The sequence below is a fragment of the Diuraphis noxia genome, unplaced genomic scaffold (genome assembly GCF_037042655.1).
Source record: "Diuraphis noxia isolate RWA-SAM2 unplaced genomic scaffold, SU_Dnox_SAM2 contig0002, whole genome shotgun sequence".
NCBI lineage: Eukaryota > Metazoa > Arthropoda > Insecta > Hemiptera > Aphididae > Diuraphis > Diuraphis noxia.
This window is the reverse complement of record NW_028301712.1, coordinates 86,475,185-86,496,747: the sequence shown is the minus strand read 5'-3', so window position 1 is coordinate 86,496,747 and position 21,563 is coordinate 86,475,185. Positions and strand designations below refer to the sequence as shown.

The window sequence follows — 21,563 nt, the reverse complement described above, 5'->3', positions numbered from 1 at the left end:
TCAACTGCTATTGTAAAAATATGATAGGAGCCTTGTATTAAATTCTCAAATCTTAGAATTAAAAAGAAAAACTTTTATGAATTTCTATCTAAGATAATTTGAACATTACCGTAATTTTTACGTATTAAGTCAATATTTGAACTTCAAATGCTAATAAAAAAAATTGTGCCTATGTATTTTTATAATTTTTTGATAACTATAAGAATATTTTATGAGGAACTTTGTATTCAATTTTCAAGTATTTTGATAGGGCCAAAAAAATTTTATCGACCCTTCCAAAAAAATTTTCAGAAATATTGAAAATTTCAGTTGTCTATAAATATCTCAAAAAAAGTCAAAATATTTTGAAAATTAAATCATGTAAAGAAAATGCCAATCTTAATAACTGGTAAAATTTTCAAGTATCTAGGACTCATACTTTTTGAATAATAACAAATATTTAAAATCGTTTCAGGATAAATCGTTATCGTTACGCTATTTCGTAAAAGTTTAAAATTCAAACGCAATTAAAATTTTTCCTATAATGACGCTTCGAGTTTTCTCTATAGCTACTTGAAGTAAAACTTATGGAAAACTTAGTGATGTATTCTTAATCTTTAGTTATAAACACAAAAAATTTTATGATTTTTCAGCTTCAAAATTACTTGCAAATTTTCACATTTTCGACAGATTTCGTAAAAATTTGAACTATAAACGCTTACAAAAAAAAATTGTGCCTATGTATTCTTATAATTTTTTAATCACTTTAAGAATAACTTATGAGGAACTTTGTATTAAATTTTCAAGTATTTTGATAGGGCCAAAAACATTTTATCGACACTTCAAAAAAAAATTTTCAGACAAATTGAAAATTTCAGTCGTCTATAAATATCTCAAAAAAAGTCAAAATATTTTGAAAATGTAATCATGTAAAGAAAATACCAATCCTAATAACTGGTAAAATTTTCAAGTATCTAGGACTTATACTTTTTGAATAATAACAAATATTTAAAATCGTTTCAGGATAAATCGTTATCGTTACGCTATTTCGTAAAAATTTAAAATTCAAACGCAATTAAAATTTTTCCTATAATGACGCTTCGAGTTTTCTCTATAGCTACTTGAAGTAAAACTTATGGAAAACTTAGTGATGTATTCTTAATCTTTAGTTATAAACGCAAAAAATTTTATGATTTTTCAACTTCAAAATTACTTGCAAATTTTCGCGTTTTCGACAGATTTCGTAAAATTTTAAACTATAAAAGCTTATTAAAAAAAATTGTGACTTACGATTTTTAATTTTTTTTAGCTACAATAAGAAAAACTTATAACGAACCTTGTATTAAATTTTCAAGTTTTTTTGCTCGTCCAACATTTTTTTACCGACACTTCAAAAAAAAATTCTCAAAAAAAGTGTAAATTTCAGTGGTCTATAAATAACTCAAAAAAGTCAAAAATTTTTGAAAATTAAACTGTACATAGAGAACACTAACATAAACATTTGGTGAAAATTTCAAGTATTTCAAGTGATTATTTTTTGAATTACAACCATATAAAAAAATCGATTTGATAGAAAACTGATTTTGCGTAAAAATTCCCGTTTTTCTGTCATTTTTTTTTTGTTATTCTCGATTTTTTTGAAAACTGTTGGAAAATGTTTACTTTTGACCTCTATAATGCACCAAGGATCTTCAATTTTACATCAAAAACCACCCCCAAAGTTTGAAATCGAAGCATTATTTCGACTAGTTATGCTGTACACAGACACAAAAAAAAAAAAAAAAAAACACACATCATTGTAAAATCAATACATTCATCACTTCGTTCAGAATCTAAAAATGCTAACCTTTATTATACGATTAAGTTTATTATAAAACTAAATGTTTCATTAATCAGAAACAGTCAATAATTTTTTGCTGGTGGAGTGCGCCATAGTTGTTGTACACAAAACACAGATGGCTAAAAAACGGAACTAATATAATATATAGACTGAAATATCCCGCATCCCGCAATTTTCAATAAATACACTATTTCATACATAAGATATTTTATAAATACTCAAATTCATTTAAAATTTAAAATTTTCAGCCCAGAACGATGATACCTTAAATAAGAATGAAAAAAGTACGTTGTAACACTAAAACTTTATGGGACTGTGTTTGTTTTGTAAACTAATTATCAAAAAAAATACACTTTTGCTATTCGATTATGTTTAGCATAAAACTAAATGTTTGACTAATCATAAACAGTCAACATTTTTTTATTGGGGGAGTGCGTCATAGAGCTGTTGATCACACAATACAGATGGCTAAAAAACGGTACTAATGTAATATCGACTGGTATAAGGCAAAAGGGGCTAAGCGACATTTTGGGGCTAAGCGACATGGTGTATACTACGGGACAACCGACAGTTAAAGCAATCGAACGCACGAGCGCTAGTGTTCCTATGACAATTTAGTAATGAGATAATTGATTTTTATTTTTCGGTATTTTTTGGTTAAGCGACATTTATTGATAAAAGTGTAGGGGCCAAGCGCCTTTTTTAGGGTATAAGCGACACTAATGAAAATTGTTATCACCAAGCGACAAACACGTGGTGCTTGGACCCCTCTATTATCGCTTATCACCTTTTATAATATTGATATTAATATTATGAGATTTATCAAAATCAATCGCAGTGTATTGTGTAGTATTTTTGATTTACTCACTTTAAAGTTTAATTTATTCATTTGTCGTGGTTTTTTATGGTTCTACACTAAAGAATGAAACAACAACAGAAGTTAAACATAATATTTTATATTAATCATTAGTATTATTGAAGTTTAATGTTTTTATACCAGCACATTTTACATAGATTGTTAGGTACACGTTGTGACGTTTGTGACACATATCAATGGTTGTACACTGTAGTCGGTAGTTATTAATTAAAGTACACACTGTAACTATATTATGGCATTCAATACAAATATTTAATGCTTCCAAACAAACTTTATTATAAAACACAACTAGAAACTTATTTTATGCACTTATTATAACAATATTATTTCCAGTATAAAATTATAATAACAATATTATTATTATTATAGGGTACTAGCCAGTGTTATAAATGTATTTACTCTAATAGATACTGTTATGTACCTATTTGAAGAAGTGTTTTAAATAATTTATTGAAAAGTACTTATATTAAAATGCTTGTAAATATTTGTTTAAATATTTAGATTTATTATCAAATAATTAATAATTATTACCTAAGTATAATGATTTTCATAAATAATTTTGTAATTCTTTTACATAGCTTTAAACAAATACAGAAAAAAGGGATTTTTATAAATGTATTACATTAAATTAATTTGTATTAAATGTTAAAAGTTAAAACAACTTATTTTTTAAAGCATAGTGAAGCTGCAATTTTATTTTATAAGTATGATTTTTTTTTAAAGCAAAGTGAAGCTGCAATTTTATTTTATAAGTATTTATTTTATTTGTTTAAGGTACTAGTATACATTTATTTTAAAATTTATTATTTGTTATTCAAAATTTTAAATATTTTTCCCATTAAAGACGTCATCTTCAATTACATTTTTTTTATACCTAATAATAACATTTATAACATTATGAGAAAAAAATACATCGCCGATTTGAAACAAAAGTAGGTATTTATTCAAAATAAAAATATTTTTACTTTTTAGCATAATATTTAAATAAGGGTACAAGCGCCCTTTATCATATATGAAAAAACAAAAAAAATAAGAGCTAAGCGCCAAAAAATGGTAAATTTTAACAAAATCCATTGTGTATAAAAATTAACGAGACATTTCAGTATAACTAATATCAAGCCATCAAGGTAACATAAAATGAAATACAAATTTACATTAACCTCATTCCTGGAGCTTAATTAAACACCGAAGCCCCAACGCCAAAGTTGAGAACACATGAAAATTTTGTTTTTGCTCTCCTGAAAAGTTGTAAAAATGTCGCTTGGCCCCTTTTGCCTTATACCAGTCGATATATAGACTTAAATATCCCGTATCCCGCAATTTTCAATAAATACACTATTTTTATATAAATGATATTTTACAAATACTCAATTTCATTTTAAATTTTAAATTTTCAGACCGGTTAAAGAATATCTTACAAAACATTCATGATGGTACGTCGTGTCACTAAAACTTTAGAGGATTATATAAATTTTGTAAACTAATCATCAAAAAATCCACAAGTTTATTATACGATTAAGTTGATTATAAAACTAAATATTTCACTAATCAAAAACAGTCAATAATTTTTTAATAGGGGAGTGCGCCATAGAGCTGTTGAGCACACAACACAGATGGCTAAAAAACGATACTAATGTAATATATAGACTGAAATATCCCGTATCCCGCAATTTTCAATAAATACACTATTTGTATATAAATGATATATTACAAATACTCAATTTCATTTAAAATTAAAAATTTTCAGCCGAGTCCTCGGATTTCATAAATTTGATTACAAAAGGTACGTCGTACGACATACTCGTGTCACTAAAACTATAAAGGATTATGTAAATTTTGTAAACTCATAATATTTATAAAAAGCACACGTATGTACGTATGTTATACGATTAATTTTAGTATAAAACTAAATGATATACCTACTAATCATAAACAGTCAACAATTTTTTATTGGGGAAGTGCTTCATAGAGCTGTTGATCACATAACACATATGGGTAAAAAACAATATTAATATATATTGACTGAAACACCCCACATCCTGCAATTTTCAATCAATATACTGTTTTATATATAAAATATTTTAGAAATACTCAATTTAATTAAAAATTTAACTTTTTCAGTTCAGAACGAGAGATCCTTTGTGCGGACTGAAGAATGTACGTCATGTCACTAAAACTTTAAAAGATTATATACATCTTTGTAAACTTTTAATCAAAAAAGTACTCTTATGTAATACGATTAAGTTCATTATTAAACTAAATGTTTCACTAATCAGAAACAGTCATCTATTTTTTACTGGGGGAAGTACGCCATAGAGCTGTTGATCACACAATACAGATGGCTAAAAACAGTACTATAATATATATTGACAGAAACACCCAACATCCCGAAATTTTCAATCAATATTCTATGTTATATACACATAAGATATTTAATAAATACTCAAATTCATTTAAAATTTAACATTTTCAGCCTTGAACAATTATTTCAATGGTGTGAATAAGAAAAGTACGTCGTGTCACTAAAACATTAAAGGATTATGTAAATTTGGTAAACTAATAATCATAAAAGCACACCTATGTTATAGGTACGATTAAGTTTATTATAAAACTAAATGATTGACTAATCAGAAACAGTCATCAATTTTTTACGGGGAGAGTGTGCCATAGAGCTGTTGATCACACAACACAGATGGCTAAAAACAGTACCTACTATAATATATATTTATAGAAACACCCCACATCCCGAAATTTTCAATCAATATTCTATGTTATATCCATGTAAGATATTTTATAAATACTCAAATTCTTTTTAAATTTAACATTTTCAGACGAGGTTAAGATTGCCTCAGATAAAATTAATAATGGTACGTCATGTAACTAAATCTTTAAAGGATTATCTAAATTTGGTAAACTAATAATCAAAAAATCCACACGTTTATTATACGATTAAGTTTATTATAAAATTAAATGTTTTACTAATCACAAACAGTCAATAATTTTTTGCTGTGGGAGTGCACCATAGAACTGTTGTACACACAACACAGGTGGCTAAAATACAGTACTAATATAATATAATGACTGAAACACCCCACATCCTGCAAATGTTCAATAAATATACAATATTATATGCATATAAGAAATTTTACAAATACTCAATTTCATTTAAAGTTTTCCTATTTCAGCCCTGTCCGAGGATACCATAACGTTGCTTGAAAGAGGTACGTCGTGTCACTAAAACTTTAAAGGATTATCTAAATTTTAGTAAACTAATAATCAAATAAGGCGGGTAAGTCATGGATGTCGCTCTGCTGTACAATAGGTTACAAGTGGGTTACTGTAATGGATGTAATTAAATTTGAATCCAATGATATTATATCATTGTATACGAAAAACGATTCTGAGCGAAGACGGTTTATTTGTCTAGGATATATTATAGATTATTAAAAATTTTCAAATCTTAGATTTAAAAAGAAATTTTTTTATTAATGTCTAGTTTAAAATAATTTACGAATTTTCGTGTTTTTTGTGATTTTTACATATGTTGTAAAAATTCAAACTTTGAATGGTTGAAAAAAAAAATTGTGCCAATATATTTCTTTTATATTTCACCTGCTATTTAAAAAATATATTAGGAGCCTTATATAAAATTTAAAATTCTTAGATATAAAAGGAAACTTTTTTATGAATTTCTAGCATAAAATAATTTGAACATTGCCGTAATTTTTACGTATTTAGTCAAAATTTGAACTTTAAATACTTATAAAAAAAATCGTGCATACGAATTTTTAATATTTTTTAACTGCTATTGTTACAATGTGTTAGAAGCCTTGTATTAAATTTTCAAGCTTTTCTACCGAACAAAAAAATTGTTATCGATAGTAAAAAAAACTAATAATGATCGAAAATTTCAAATGCCTATGAATAGTTCAACTTAAATCGAAATTTTTTGAAAATTGCATGGTGGATAAAATATATTTATATAAATATTCGGTAAAAATTTCATGTATCTATGGTCATTCGTTTTAAAGTTACTTCAAAAACCAAAATCGATTTTGTCGAAAAATGAGTGTGCGTAAAATTTCCCGTTTTTAGTTATATTTAGTTTGTTTTTCTCGAATATTTAGAAAAGTATTAAGAATTTTTTCTTTAGTCCCCCAACGTACGAACTAGATTCACTTTCTGATCGAACGAGGTACTGAAATCAAAAATCGAAGCATTATTACTGCCCCAAAACGTGATGACAGACACAAAAAAAAAAAAAAATAAAAACACACATCATGGTAAAATCAATACATTCATCGCTCCGCTCAGAATCTAAAAATGCTAACGTTTATTATACAATTAAGTTAATTATAAAAATAAATGTTTCACTAATCAGAAACAGTCAATAAATTTTTGCTGGGGGAATACGCCATAGAGTTGTTGTACACACAACACAGATGGCTAAAATACAGTATACTAATATATAATGACAGAAACACCTCACATCCCGAAATTTTCAATCAATATTCTTTGTTATATACATATAACATATTTTATAAATACTCAATTTCATTTACAATTTAACATTTTTAGCCAAAAAAGAGAAGGCCGTACAGAACATTGCAAATGGTACGTCGTGTTACTACAACTATAAAGGAAAAAGTAAATTTGGTAAACTAACAATCAAAAAAGCACACGTATGTTATACGATTAAGTTTAGTATAAAACTAAATGATTGACTGATCAGAAACAGTCAACAATTTTTTTACGATGGGGGGGGGGGGGGGGTGCGCCATAGAGCTGTTGATCACACAACACAGAAGGCTAAAAACAGTACTATAATATATTATATTGACAGAAACACCTCACATCCAGAAATTTTCAATCAATATTCTTTGTTATATACATATAACATATTTTATAAATACTCAAATTCATTTAAAATTTAACGTTTTCAGCCATTTACAAGGTTACCTTAGAGACGATTGGAAATGGTACGTCATGTTACTAAAACTTTAAAGTAAAATGTAAACTTGGTAAAATAATAATCAAAAAAAGCACTCGAATATTACACGATTAAGTTTATTATAAAACTAAATGTTTGACTAGCCCAAAACAGTAAACAATTTTTTGCTGGGGAAGTGCGTCATAGAGCTTTTGATCACACAACACAGATGGCGAAAAAACAGCACTTATATATATTGACTTAAACACTCCACATCCTGCGTTTTTCAATCAATATACTATATTATATCAAAAATATTTTATAAATACTCAATTTTATTTAAAATTTAACATTTTCAGCCCTGAAGAATAATACCATAAATGAGACTAACTACAATAATAGTACGTCGTGTTATTAAAACTTTAAAGGAATATGTAAATTTGGTAAACTAATAATCAAAAAAAGTATACGTATTTTATACGATTAAGTTTATTATAAAACTAAATGTTTAACTCATCAAATACAGTCGACAATTTTTTTCTGGGGAAGTGCGCCATAGAGCTTTTGATCACACAACACAGATGGCGAAAAAACAGCACTTATATATATTGACTTAATCACTCCACATCCTGCGTTTTTCAATCAATATACTATATTATATCAAAAATATTTTATAAATACTCAATTTCATTTAAAATTAAACATTTTCAGTACTCTTACAGGAGACTTTAATGAAGATTAAAGATGGTACGTCATGTCACTAAAACTTTAAATGATTAATTGAATTTTGTAAACTAATAATCAATAAATGCACACTTTATTATATTATTAAGTTTATTATAAAACTAAATGTTTAACTAATCAAAAACAGTCAATAATTTTTTCCTGGGGGAGTTCGTTATAGAGCTATTGATAAAAACAATACTAATATAATATATTGACTGAAACACCCCACATGCTGAAATTTTCAATCGATTTTCTATTTTATGTATAACATATTTTATAAATACGCAATTTCATTTAAAATATAAAATTTTCAGCCCTGGTCAGAGATTCATTTTATATGATTCAAAAAGGTACGTTGTCACTAAAACTTTAAAGGATTATCTAAATTGCGTTAACTAATAATCAAAAATTCCACACATTTATTATACGATTAAGTTTATTATAAAACTAAATGTTTCACTAATCAGAAACAGTCAATAATTTTTCCCTGGGGGAGTGCGCCATAGAGCTGTAGTACACACAACACAGATGGCTAAAATACAGTAGGTACTAATATATATATTGACTGAAACACCACACATCCCGTTAATAAATATTTTATATATACTCAATTTTATTTAAAATTAAACATTTTCAGCCCTGAAGAATAATACCATAAATGAGACTAACAATAATAGTACGTCGTGTTATTAAAACTTTAAAGGAATATGTAAATTTGGTAAACTAATAATCAAAAAAAGTATACGTATGTTATACGATTAACTTTATTATAAAATTAAATGTTTAACTCAACAAAAACACTCGACAATTTTTTGCTGGGGGAGTGCGCCATAGAGCTGTTGATCACACAACACAGAAGGCTAAAAAAAACAGTACTAATATATATTGACTTAAACACTCCACATCCCGCAATTTTCAATCAATATACTATTTTATATAAAAAATATTTTATAAATACTCAATTTGATTTAAAATTAAACATTTTCAGCCCAGGAAAAGAATACCATAAATGACATTAACAATAATGGTACGTCGTGTTATTAAAACTTTAAAGGAATATGTAAATTTGGTAAACTAATAATCAAAAAAAGTATTGTAACGATCGAAATTGTAATTAATATTAATAATATTATAAACCACTATGCGATAGCGCTCTCCGTCCCACGGTCCCCTCTGACACCGCTCATATAGGCGACACCGAGTTCACACACACACACATCATCATCACGTTGCCTAGTACCCGTGGTTCGGATGACCGGCCGACACTATATAATAATAACACGAGGCCATTAACGGCCTATAATAATATAAAAGTGTAAAGTACACCGGCCAAACATATTTCTAACTAAATTATGCAACGATGAATTATATAATGCTGTTCGGTGAACAACACGCCCAGCCACGGCCATCTCTTGTTCATTACTTTTTCTTCGCTTCAACGGACAACATCATGGTCGAGTAGCGAAGAATAAAATCGCCGGGGGCGTCTTCGGGACGATGCTCAGCGGTCCAACAGCAAATAAAGATGGTAATATGGTTTTGTTAACGTTGTACGTAGTACGTACAACCCACATACAGTCACACCTTGGCCGGTGAATTAATATTATTAATTGTTAATATAGGTTCTGACATTTTGGTGTTAGTTAATATTATAAAATCTGATCGTTCGTGTATATATATATACTATATTCATATACCATTATTATTTATTTATACATACACTGGTAACCAATATTCGGAGCCGTGTTTGGAATTGGCATATCGTCCATTCCATATTATTATATTATGATTTATATTTATCCGTTATGTTTGTTTGTTCGGTGTCTTTCAATTGCGGCCAAGTTTTTATACCGTATGGCTTTTCTTGGTCATAAATTAAATTTTTATTTTCTGGTATACATTAAAAAACCAACCCCCATAACGATGTTTTAATTTTTTTTCCCTTTTCCAATTTGTTTATTTATTTATATAAAGAAAATCCCGCATGCTCCGATTTTCGAATCTCGGCTGTGGGTTGGCGACCTTTACCAGCCTCGTCAATATACACTCCACGCCGAATCTGGGTATGGCCTCGTGCGAGTTGTTACAGTATATGTATGTTATACGATTAAGTTTATTATAAAATTAAATGTTTAACTCAACAAAAACACTCGACAATTTTTTGCTGGGGGAGTGCGCCATAGAGCTTTTGATCACACAACACAGATGGCGAAAAAACAGCACTTATATATATTGACTTAAACACTACACATCCTGCATTTTTCAATCAATATACTATTTTATATAAAATATATTTTATAAATACTCGATTTAATTTAAAATTTAAAATTTTCAGAAATGTTCGTTGATATCTTTAATATAATTGAATATGGTACGTAATGCCACTAAAACTTTAAAGGATTATGTAAATTTTGTAAACTAATAATTAAAAAATGCACACATTTATTATACAATTAAGTTTATGATAAAACTAAATGTTTGACTAACCCAAAACAGTAAACAATTTTTTGCTGGGGGGTTGCACCATAGAGCTTTTGATTACACACCACAGATGGGTAAAAAACAGTAATAATATATATGGAATGAAAAAGCCCCAAATCCCGCAATTTTCAATCATTATACTATTTTATATGCATATAAGATATGTTATAAATACTCAATTTCATCTAAAATTTAACATTTTCAGCTCTGAAGGATACTGAATCAAACAAGATGACATATGGTATGCCGTGTCATTAATATTTTAAAGGATTATATAAATTTTTTAAACTAATAATCAAAAAAAGAACACGTTTGTTATACGATTAAGTTTATTGTAAAACAAAATGTTTCACTAATCAGAAATAGTCAACAATTTTTTAAGGGTGAGTAAGCCATAGAGATGTAGATCTCACAACACAGTTTAATATAAATTGACTAAAACACCCCAAATCCCGCAATTCTCAATCAGTATATTATTTTGTATATAAGATATTTTAGAAATACTCAATTTCATTTAAAATTTAACATTTTCAGCCAAGTACGATCAAACCTTAATGGAAATTAAGAATGGTACGTCGTGTCACTAAAACTTAAATGATTATTTAAATTTTGTAAGCTATTAATCAAAAAATGCACACGTTTATTATACGATTAAGTTTATTATAAAACTCAATGTTTGACAAATCAAAAATAGTCAACAATTTTTTACTAGGGGAGTGCGCCATAGAACTTTTGATCACTCAACACTGATGCCTAAAAAACAGTACTAATATATATTGACATAAACACTCCACATCCCGCAAATTTTCAATTAAATTAAATACATATAAGAAATTTTACAAATACTCAATTTCATTTAAATTTTACCATTTTCAGCCCTGAAGGATGCTGACTTAAACAATAATAATGGTACGTCATGTCTCTGAAGATTATGTACATTGTGTAAACTAATGATAAAAAAAAGCGCTCTTATATTAATATTATAATGAGTTCTATTGAGAATACAGATTTACACTCGGTACACAGTACTTTACCTATTTCATCAGCATCTCTTAAATTAGGAAACTGCGTTTTCAATTTTAGATTAAAACTACATCGTCTTTTGGGCATCTTAGGTATTATTTTTAAAAATTAGAAAATATATCGATAGGGACGCACTACGCGTCAATTTCAAAATATAAAATTAGTTTACGGAAAGGAATTCACTGATCGAATGTCAACAGCAAACAGTGTCAACTAACAACTATTAGCGATAAACGCGTAGCGTAATGCCTAAAAAAGACGGAAGAACATGGACGATGTAAAAACGATAACGAACATAATAGAATTAGCAGTGGCGGCGCTAGGCGTGGGCGGTGTGAGGCCGTGTCAAAGGGCCTCGCGTTCCATAGGGCTTTATAATTAACCATAGAGAAATATGACAGAAGTTAAAAAATTTTTTAAAAGGGCCTCTTTAAGTCTACTTCGCCCACATGTAACTTTTACCTCGCCACGCCACTGAGAATTAGAATAGAATAATAATAATAATAATAATCTGTAAGAGGAGAAACCATGGAAAACAAAAAAATACTAAATGTTATCTTAGTTATGACAATAATTTTTTTTTCTTGCGTCGCGGGACAGAGTCACCGCTACCACGTATATCGTACTACAAAGTACTAACGACTGACCAGTGTTGCCAGATGAAAATGTCATAAATCTCGAAATTTACACTCAATAATCCCCAGATATCCCCACTATAAAATTTCAGTCGGACTGACAATGTGACAAAAATTAATACGCGGGTCGTCCGGCCGATCGGTGTACAGACACACACACACACAATACAAAACAATATATTACATTAATAATAATAATACATGACCGGTCCGGATACGGGCGACAAACGATCATATTATTCTATCGGAGGCTAATCATCAGAAAAACCCGCGATTAGATTACTGATAAATATAAGTATAACATAAGTAGGTATAATATAAAATGTTACAAATCGAATCAATATAATTATAATATTCATAAGACTACGGCTTGTCGATACCCGTAATACGGGTATTCGTAATAATTGAAAAACAAAAATAGCGGACGACCGTCGGCGTACACATACTTTTATATTTATGGAATAGTAATAATAATGGTGTAGCACTGTAGCGTGTACGTGGTTTGGTCGGTCGGTGCGATAAGATGACGACGACCGAAACAGTCGCGCAGCTGAATATGGTGTCAGTTATTTATAAATTTGGTTTCTAATTTTAAACATATATACGAGTAAAACTGTTTTATATTAATTGTTTCATACATCGATATTTTTTTCACAAATATAATATAATAATATTAAAATAACGGGATTAAAACAGGACCATCTTCTAAAAACGGGATAAAAAGCGTCCCGTTCGAAGTTTGTCAGGACAACGGGACATTATGACCAAAAACGGGACAATCCCGTTTTAAACGGGACGTCTGGTCACCCTAATATAGACTGAAATATCCCACATCCCACAATTTTCAATCAATACACTATTTTATACATAAGATATTTTATAAATACTCAATTTCATTAAAAATTTAACATTTTCAGCACTGAACGAAGATAAGAATGAAAAAAGTACATAGTAACACTAAAACTTTATGGGATTATGTTTGTTTGGTAAACTAATTATCAAAAAAAGTACACTTTTGTTATTCGATTATGTTTAGCATAAAACTAAATGTTTGACAAACCATAAACAGTCAACATTTTTTTATTGGGGGAGTGTGTCATAGAGCTGTTGATCACACAACACAGATGGTGAAAAAACAGTACTTATATATGTAGAAGTTAATACGGTATTCGTAACTTTTAATGGGCTGCGTGCGATTAACAAACATTAACAAATGTTTTATATGAATACAAAAAATCTTTTATTATTTTAAAACAACTTAAATATACTTTACAGTCAACGCACATATTGGTTCATACATATCACTACATCAGTACATCACACACACACTAGGACTGATGATAATAATAATAATAATGATAGTAACAACGATAGCAATCATAATAATAATAATAATCCCACATATATATTGACTTAAACACTCCACATCCCGCAATTTTCAATCAATATGCTATTTTATATCTAAAATATTTTATAAATACTCAATTTCATTTAAAATTTAACAATTTCAGCTCTGTACCATAATACCCTACAGTTGCTTGAAAATGGTACGTCGTGTCACTAAAACTTTAAAGGATTATCTGAATTTTGTAAACTAATAATCAAAAAATGCTAACGTTTATTATACGATTAAGTTAATTATAAAACTAAATGTTTGACTAACCCAAAACAGTCAACAATTTTTTGTTGGGCGGGGGGGGGGGGGGGGGGTGCGCCATAGAGCTTTTGATCACACAGCACAGATGGCTAATAAACAGTACTAATATATATTGACTGAAACACCCCGCATTCTGCGAATTTTCAATCAATATACAATATTATATACATATAAGAAATTTTACAAATACTCAATTTCATTTAAAATTTAATAATTTCAGCCCTGTGCTCCGAGACCATAATTGAGGAAAAAAATGGTACGTCGTGTCATTAAAACTTAAATGATTATTTGAATTTTGTAAACTAATAATCAAAAAATGCACACGTTTATTATACAATTAAGTTTATTATAAAACTAAATGTTTGACTAACCCAAAACAGTAAACAATTTTTTGCTGGGGTGTTGCACCATAGAGCTTTTGATCACACAACACAGATGACAGATGGGTAAAAAACAGTACTAGTATATATTAACTGCAACACCCTATATTCTGCAATTTTCAATCAATATACTCTTTTGTCTATAAGATATTTTATAAATACTCAATTTTATTTAAAAGCTTACATTTTCAGGCCAGGAAAAGAATACCATAAATGACATTAACAATAATGGTACGTCGTGTTATTAAAACTTTAAAGGATTATGTAAATTTGGTAAACCAATAATAAAACAAAGCAAATGTATGTTATTCAATTAAGTGTATTATAAAACTAAATGTTTCATTAATCAGAAACAGTCAACAAATTTTTATTGGGGGAGTGCGTCATAGAGCCGTCGATCACACAACACAAAAGGCTAAAAAAACAGTACTAATATAATATACTCACTGCAACACCCCATATTCTGCAATTTTCAATCAATATACTCTTTTGTCTATAAGATATTTTATAAATACTCAATTTTATTTAAAAGCTTACATTTTCAGGCCAGGAAAAGAATACCATAAATGACATTAACAATAATGGTACGTCGTGTTATTAAAACTTTAAAGGATTATGTAAATTTGGTAAACCAATAATAAAACAAAGCAAATGTATGTTATTCAATTAAGTGTATTATAAAACTAAATGTTTCATTAATCAGAAACAGTCAACAAATTTTTATTGGGGGAGTGCGTCATAGAGCCGTCGATCACACAACACAAAAGGCTAAAAAAACAGTACTAATATAATATACTCACTGCAACACCCCATATTCTGCAATTTTCAATCAATATACTATTTTGTATATAAGATATTTTACAAATACTCAATTTCATTTATAATTTAACATTTTCAGACAATTACAAGAATACCTTAATAGATATTAAAAATGGTACGTCAAGTCACTAAAACTTAAATGATTATTTAAATTTTGTAAACTAATTTTTGTAAACATTTTCAGCCCTGATAAATGATGTCATTAAGATGGCTGACAAATGTGGTAAGTGGGTATCGCTTTGCCGTACATTAGGGGGTGGGTTGGAGCTCTGACTAGGGTAGGTTAAATTTGAATGCAATGATTGCATAATTGTATGCGAAAAACGATTCTGAACGGAGATGATTTTTCATTCTATGATATTATATTACATTTAAATATTGTCATATATTCTATTTTGAAACAAATATTTTATTTTCAATTAGGACGCATTTTGCATAAGGCATGGTTAATCAATTTTTTCAAAAACATTGCATGTAGTTATCATAATTCATAATATCTTATATTATCATAGATATACATATACCTGATTTCATAAATATTTAAAACTCAAACTCTCAAAACATTTTTCCTATTATTACGCTTCAAATTTTCTCTATAATTATTTGAATCAAATCTTTTGGAAAACTTAGTGTTGAATTTTTTAACCTTAGATATAAATACAAACCATTTTATGAATTTTGAACTACAAAATAATTTGCAAATATTCATGGCTTTGACGAATTTGTGTCAATATTTGAACTTCAAATGCTAATAAAAAAAATTGTGCCTGCTGTTGATTACACAACACAGATAGCTAAAAAACAGTACCTACTAATATATATTGACTGAAACACCCCACATCCAGCAATGTTCAATCAATATACTATTTTATATATAAGATATTAAGATATTTTATAAATACTCAATCTCATTAAAAATTTAAAATTTTCAGACGAGAACGAGATTTTCTTTTTTGTGATTAACCAAAGTACGTCTTGTCAATAAAACTTTAAAGGATTATGTAAATTTTGTAAACTAATAATCAAAAAAAGCACACGTATGTTATACGTTTAAGTTTATTATAAAACTAAATGTTTGACTTATCAGAAACAGTCAACAACTTTTTGCCGGGGGAGTTTGCCATAGAGCTGTTGATACACAACCACGGCTTTAGATAGAATGGTTGCCCGTCGACCGAAAAATAGTGGCAAGAGTAAGTGCTTACATCAATTGACCACCTCTTAACGTGATCCAGCGGTCATATTAGGATATTATTATTTATAATGCTTATTTTCTGCACGGAATATAAACCACGATTTTTTTATTGACCAAAATCATATTTTAATTTTTAATTATCAAAAGATTATAAAATAAACCTTGATTAGTTGATTATAATTTAGCTTAAACTGTCCTCATGAGTCATGACTAGCTACTTGGTACCTATTTAATTAATTAATTTAAATTGCATTATTGAGTTATAGATTGACTATATATTTCACAGTGTATATTATACATAAATTATTTATCTAAATGTTTAATAATTACTACTGCACTTTTAACTTATAACTTGTATTTCAGTGTACAATTGAATATATTAGTAATTAATTTGCTCGATTTACCTACTATAAAAATGTGTTGTAAATATGTACCTAGTATAATAGTAAGTATTAAAATTAAACAACGACAACATTGTAGTCCATAGAATAGTAAATGATTGACAATGTGCAAAGAAGTAAAGTGAAACAGCCAGTGAAAAATTGAGATTTGAGATACCCAAAAACAAAATTACTGTTTTTAGCACGATTTAGTAAAACATAATATATACAACGCTAGATGGCACTAACTGTCAGTGAATTAATTTGAGTACATTGCATAGTCACTTAATAAACTTAACATACGTACCTAGACGCGCAACCATTCTATCTAAAGCCACACAGATGGCTAAAAAAACAGTACTAATATATATTGACTGAAATACCCCACATCCCGTAATTTTCAATCAATATACTATTTTATATACATATAAGATATTTTATAAATACTCAATTTCATTTAAAATTTAACGTTTTCAGCCATTAACGAGGTTACCTTACTGATGATTAAAGAAAGTACGTCGTGTCACTAAAACTTTAAAGGATTATGTAAATTTTGTAAACTAATAATCAAAAAAAGTACAAGTATATTATACGATTAAGTTTATTATAAAACTAAATGTTTGACAAATCAGAAACAGTCAACAAATTTTTACTGGGGGAGTGCGTCATAGAGCTGTTGATCACACAACACAGATGGCTAAAAAACAGTACTAACATATATTGACAGAAACACCCCACATCCCGAAATTTTCATTTAATATACTATTTTATATACATATAAGATATTTTATAAATACTCAAATTCATTTAAAATTTAACATTTTCAGGCCTGCGCAAGGATACCGTAAACAGAATTAATAGTGGTACGTAATGCCACTAAAACATTAAAGGATTATGTAAATTTTGTAAACTAATAATCAAAAAAAGCACTCTTATGTTATACGATTAAGTTTATTATAAAACTAAATGTTTGACTAATCAGAAACAGTCAACATTTTTTTACTGGGGGAGTGCGCCATAGAGATTTTGATCACACAACACAGCTGTCCATAAAATCAGTTTTAATATATATATATATATATTTAATGTACTAATATATATTTTATAAATGTTTAATGTTTTTTGTAATCTAACGTTTTATAGCCTTGGAATATGTTTCGGATGATAGTGCAGGTAGGTACTTTAAGGTAGTTCCCATATTAATTATCATCGGCCATTTAGTCAACCGTTTTATATGTATAACAAATCTTAATTTTATATAAGTACCTATTTAATATTATCACACATATTATATTTTCTTACATAGTTTTATATAATAATACTAATGATAATATACAATAGCAATAATTGCTACAAACAATATAATAATAATAATTATTATTATTATAATATAATATAATTTTAAGTACCTTATTATATTTAACATGATAGGTAGTTCAAATAATTAATGAAAAATACAAGTAGTAGTAAATTAGAATAAAGTATAGCGAATATATTGATTTTGAATTACAGATCTAGAAATAGTAGAAATCATAAAAGTATTTTATGTCCTTAGAGAAACATTCGTCTGTTACATGAATTATATAATATAATTGGCGATTGTAAACTCTCCCGATAGTAAACTTTCCCGGGTCTAGTAAAAATCATAAAATAAAAATAATATAAATTTAAGTTGCGTTTAAAAATAGAGAATCATATTATATAGTAACAATAATAATAATAACAATATAAATTAATGTCTTTAGCTGCTATAGTGCTATATGAGCTAGAATATTATAGTCATGAAAGCTATTAAATCTGAATAGGGGGGTTGTCAGGATTCGTAAACAAAATGTTAACACACGATTTAATACATCACTAGATTTATTAGGTATTACGAACAAACGACGCCGGAGCGTAAAACAATTATATTAATTCAAAGGCGAGTAACGGCGGTTCGACCGAGAGCACAAGCGTCGTGCCCCACGGTATCGGCGAAAAACAGTGAACCGAACTTGATACGGCGGCGGAGACGTGCCATTGGGCCGACCGACAGTGCTACCCATATGTACAAAAAAAAAGATCGCTAACAGTCAAAATACAATAAAAAATAAAATTTCAAAAATCTAATATATATTTAAGTTTTTTTTCAAAATAGTCAATAAGAATAATATAAATTACAAATAATAAAGAAAACATTTTGGCACATCCAAGTTTAACTCATCTCAATCCCCCCACTCTCAACCACAGCATACTCCTTCATACTTCCCTAAAATGGCAGTTTCTTTAACTTTGTTGATCAACCTAACCTTAATGACTCACAATCCAGTGTTATTGAATCCCTCACTGAACAGATATCGTCGGCGATATTACAGTCTGTCAATTCGCAAATTAATTCCCCATCCTCTCTTAAATCCCTAATCGGGTCTTCACTTCTCAAATTTCTATCTCCCTGCTCTGATGATGATAATACGTACTAACGATCGCATTAACTCTCCTCGGTTTCCAACGAACTCATCTAATAATTATAAAATACTACGATGGAATGTGAGAAGTATTCGATCGCGTTCTTTGGACCTCGCCTCGGTTCTCCACTCCGAAGAATGCTCGTTTGCGCTTTTATCCGAAACCTAGCTCCGACCCGGTCAAAAGTTTTCTTTACCACACTTCAATTTCGTACTATCAAATCGGTTTGACGGCTATGGTAGCGTCGCTATTGCTGCCCACCAATCATCTATATCAAAACGCTTCCAATTGATAATCTTCTTAAGAATAATCTACTTTGACAATCTATCGATTTAGTCGGTATTGAGGCATTCATTAATTCCAATAACTCCCTGTTTTTATGATCCCTATATATTCCTCCTTCTTCCAACCCTTCTACGGCTTTACTCAATAGCATCTTTCAGCTTATTGGCACTAACTCCATTCTAGGTGGTGACGTTAATGGTCTTCATCCGACCTGGGACAATAATAATAACCTAAACCATCGCAGCAATAGTATTTATACCTATTTTAGCAACTTAAATTTATATAACCTTGATTCTGGGGCTGCCACACGCGTCAATCACTCCCCTTTCACCAATACCGCAGTCGACATAACAATCACTACCAAAACCCTATATTGGTCATTTTCATGAGGCTCCTTAAAACAAATTTCCATTTCCTAACTACAGCGTTCTTTACTATTGATCCTGAGAAGAGCCACTTTATGATTTTTACTCGTAGACAAATTTTAACACATCCTAATATGATACTCAATAATCAAGTTATTCTGCCATCGTCCACTGTCACCTACCTAGGCCTAGTGCCTGGGCACGCCCTGTGCGAAAGCCTATGCAGCCTTAATTGCAGCAAGGAATATGCCGAAGTATAAAGGTAGGGGAGAGCGGAGTTGGTTGTTACACTTTTGACATATCGAATTTTTATCATTTTTCTTTTACTAATTTACTATGATCATAATTTTTGTAACACTATTCTATCAAGTAACTTCATAGATATCTGTTTATGATAGTAAAATTAAAAAATTAATTTTTAATACTAAAAAAACCCTGGTAAAGTCACTAAGTCAAAATGTAACAACCTACCCCGGGGGCGTATAAGCATTCTATACATGAGCTCGGAACCTGTATTAAATTCAAGCTCTACGACTGGTTTAAGTCTAAATTGTATCATAATAGTGTAATATATTAAATACATTATATGTATAGACTATAAGTCCTACCTATTAATCAACTGCTTATTACTTATAGCAATTTGATAATTATATGTCTACATTAATATTGCCTATAATATAATATTGATTTTATGAATTTTAATATCAATGTAGGAAAATATTTAAATGTCACCATTGTTCCTTTTATAAAAAATCTCCTAAAGAAAATATTATAGAAAAATCAAAGAGCAGTGATTACAAAGCAAAAATTGAAATTTTAATTAAACTCTCTACTAAAGATACAAAAAATAAAGATGTGTATGTTAAGGTAAATAAAAGGTAAAACAAGTGTTTTTTTTTTAAATGTATTATATACTAAGCTTCAAAATAAAGGTGTAACGCTAGGAAGTGCTGTTAATTTAATTGAAGGAGTAATAAAGACTTTTGAATCATTGCGAGCGGAAACTGAATTTCAAAATACCTGGAATAAGATCAGTGATTTTGCTGAGTATAATAATTTAGATTTTCTCATTACTGGTAAATATTTCATATTGTATATTTAACATACACATGGCTGTTTTATATAGATTATTATTTTATTTAAAGGTCATTGTGCAAAATGCCAAAAAAAGCAGCCAAAAACCTTGAATGATTTTCATGTTTTTACGACCACAGATATTTACCGTAAGAGTTGCAACGATTATTATCAAGTTATAGACTGTATTATTACTAACTAAAAAAAAAGATTTTCACCCGAAAGTTTACAAATGGCGTCATCAATCAATAGTTTTCATAAACTGAATTATGATGACAGTAAATATTTCATCGAACATTATAAAGTAAATATTTTATTGTTTAAGATTGAATTTATATATTTTGTTACATTTAGATAAATTTACCTTTTGTTTTATTTTTAGGGTCTAGTAAATGTGGATGTAGATGCTCTTCGTTCGGAATTGTTGGTTGCGAAAAATTGCCTTACTGCACGTATCAAATTGAATTTTGAT

At 28.7% G+C, this 21,563-nt stretch overlaps 1 protein-coding gene across 16 annotated transcripts in view; it reads left to right on the top strand.

The window, feature by feature from the left end:
• LOC107170807 (uncharacterized) overlaps positions 1-21,563 on the top strand; it is a 60,332-nt gene that overhangs the window by 13,665 nt on the left and 25,104 nt on the right. For 11 of the 16 annotated variants that reach the window (XM_089218682.1, XM_089218679.1, XM_089218681.1 and 8 more), the window contains 29 exons: positions 2,068-2,103; positions 4,094-4,129; positions 4,444-4,479; positions 4,818-4,853; positions 5,170-5,205; positions 5,528-5,563; positions 5,882-5,917; positions 7,275-7,310; positions 7,640-7,675; positions 7,986-8,027; positions 8,338-8,373; positions 8,667-8,702; positions 8,990-9,028; positions 9,341-9,379; positions 10,688-10,723; positions 11,039-11,074; positions 11,368-11,403; positions 11,710-11,742; positions 13,409-13,435; positions 14,003-14,038; positions 14,369-14,404; positions 14,721-14,759; positions 15,074-15,112; positions 15,427-15,462; positions 15,532-15,570; positions 16,280-16,315; positions 17,400-17,435; positions 17,750-17,785; positions 18,066-18,095. In XM_089218682.1, the coding sequence (XP_089074808.1) occupies positions 2,068-2,103; positions 4,094-4,129; positions 4,444-4,479; positions 4,818-4,853; positions 5,170-5,205; positions 5,528-5,563; positions 5,882-5,917; positions 7,275-7,310; positions 7,640-7,675; positions 7,986-8,027; positions 8,338-8,373; positions 8,667-8,702; positions 8,990-9,028; positions 9,341-9,379; positions 10,688-10,723; positions 11,039-11,074; positions 11,368-11,403; positions 11,710-11,742; positions 13,409-13,435; positions 14,003-14,038; positions 14,369-14,404; positions 14,721-14,759; positions 15,074-15,112; positions 15,427-15,462; positions 15,532-15,570; positions 16,280-16,315; positions 17,400-17,435; positions 17,750-17,785; positions 18,066-18,095 (1,047 nt within the window). The remainder of the gene's footprint in view (positions 1-2,067; positions 2,104-4,093; positions 4,130-4,443; positions 4,480-4,817; positions 4,854-5,169; positions 5,206-5,527; positions 5,564-5,881; positions 5,918-7,274; positions 7,311-7,639; positions 7,676-7,985; positions 8,028-8,337; positions 8,374-8,666; positions 8,703-8,989; positions 9,029-9,340; positions 9,380-10,687; positions 10,724-11,038; positions 11,075-11,367; positions 11,404-11,709; positions 11,743-13,408; positions 13,436-14,002; positions 14,039-14,368; positions 14,405-14,720; positions 14,760-15,073; positions 15,113-15,426; positions 15,463-15,531; positions 15,571-16,279; positions 16,316-17,399; positions 17,436-17,749; positions 17,786-18,065; positions 18,096-21,563) is intronic. The other 5 variants (XM_089218671.1, XM_089218669.1, XM_089218675.1 and 2 more) reach the window with 4 other exon arrangements.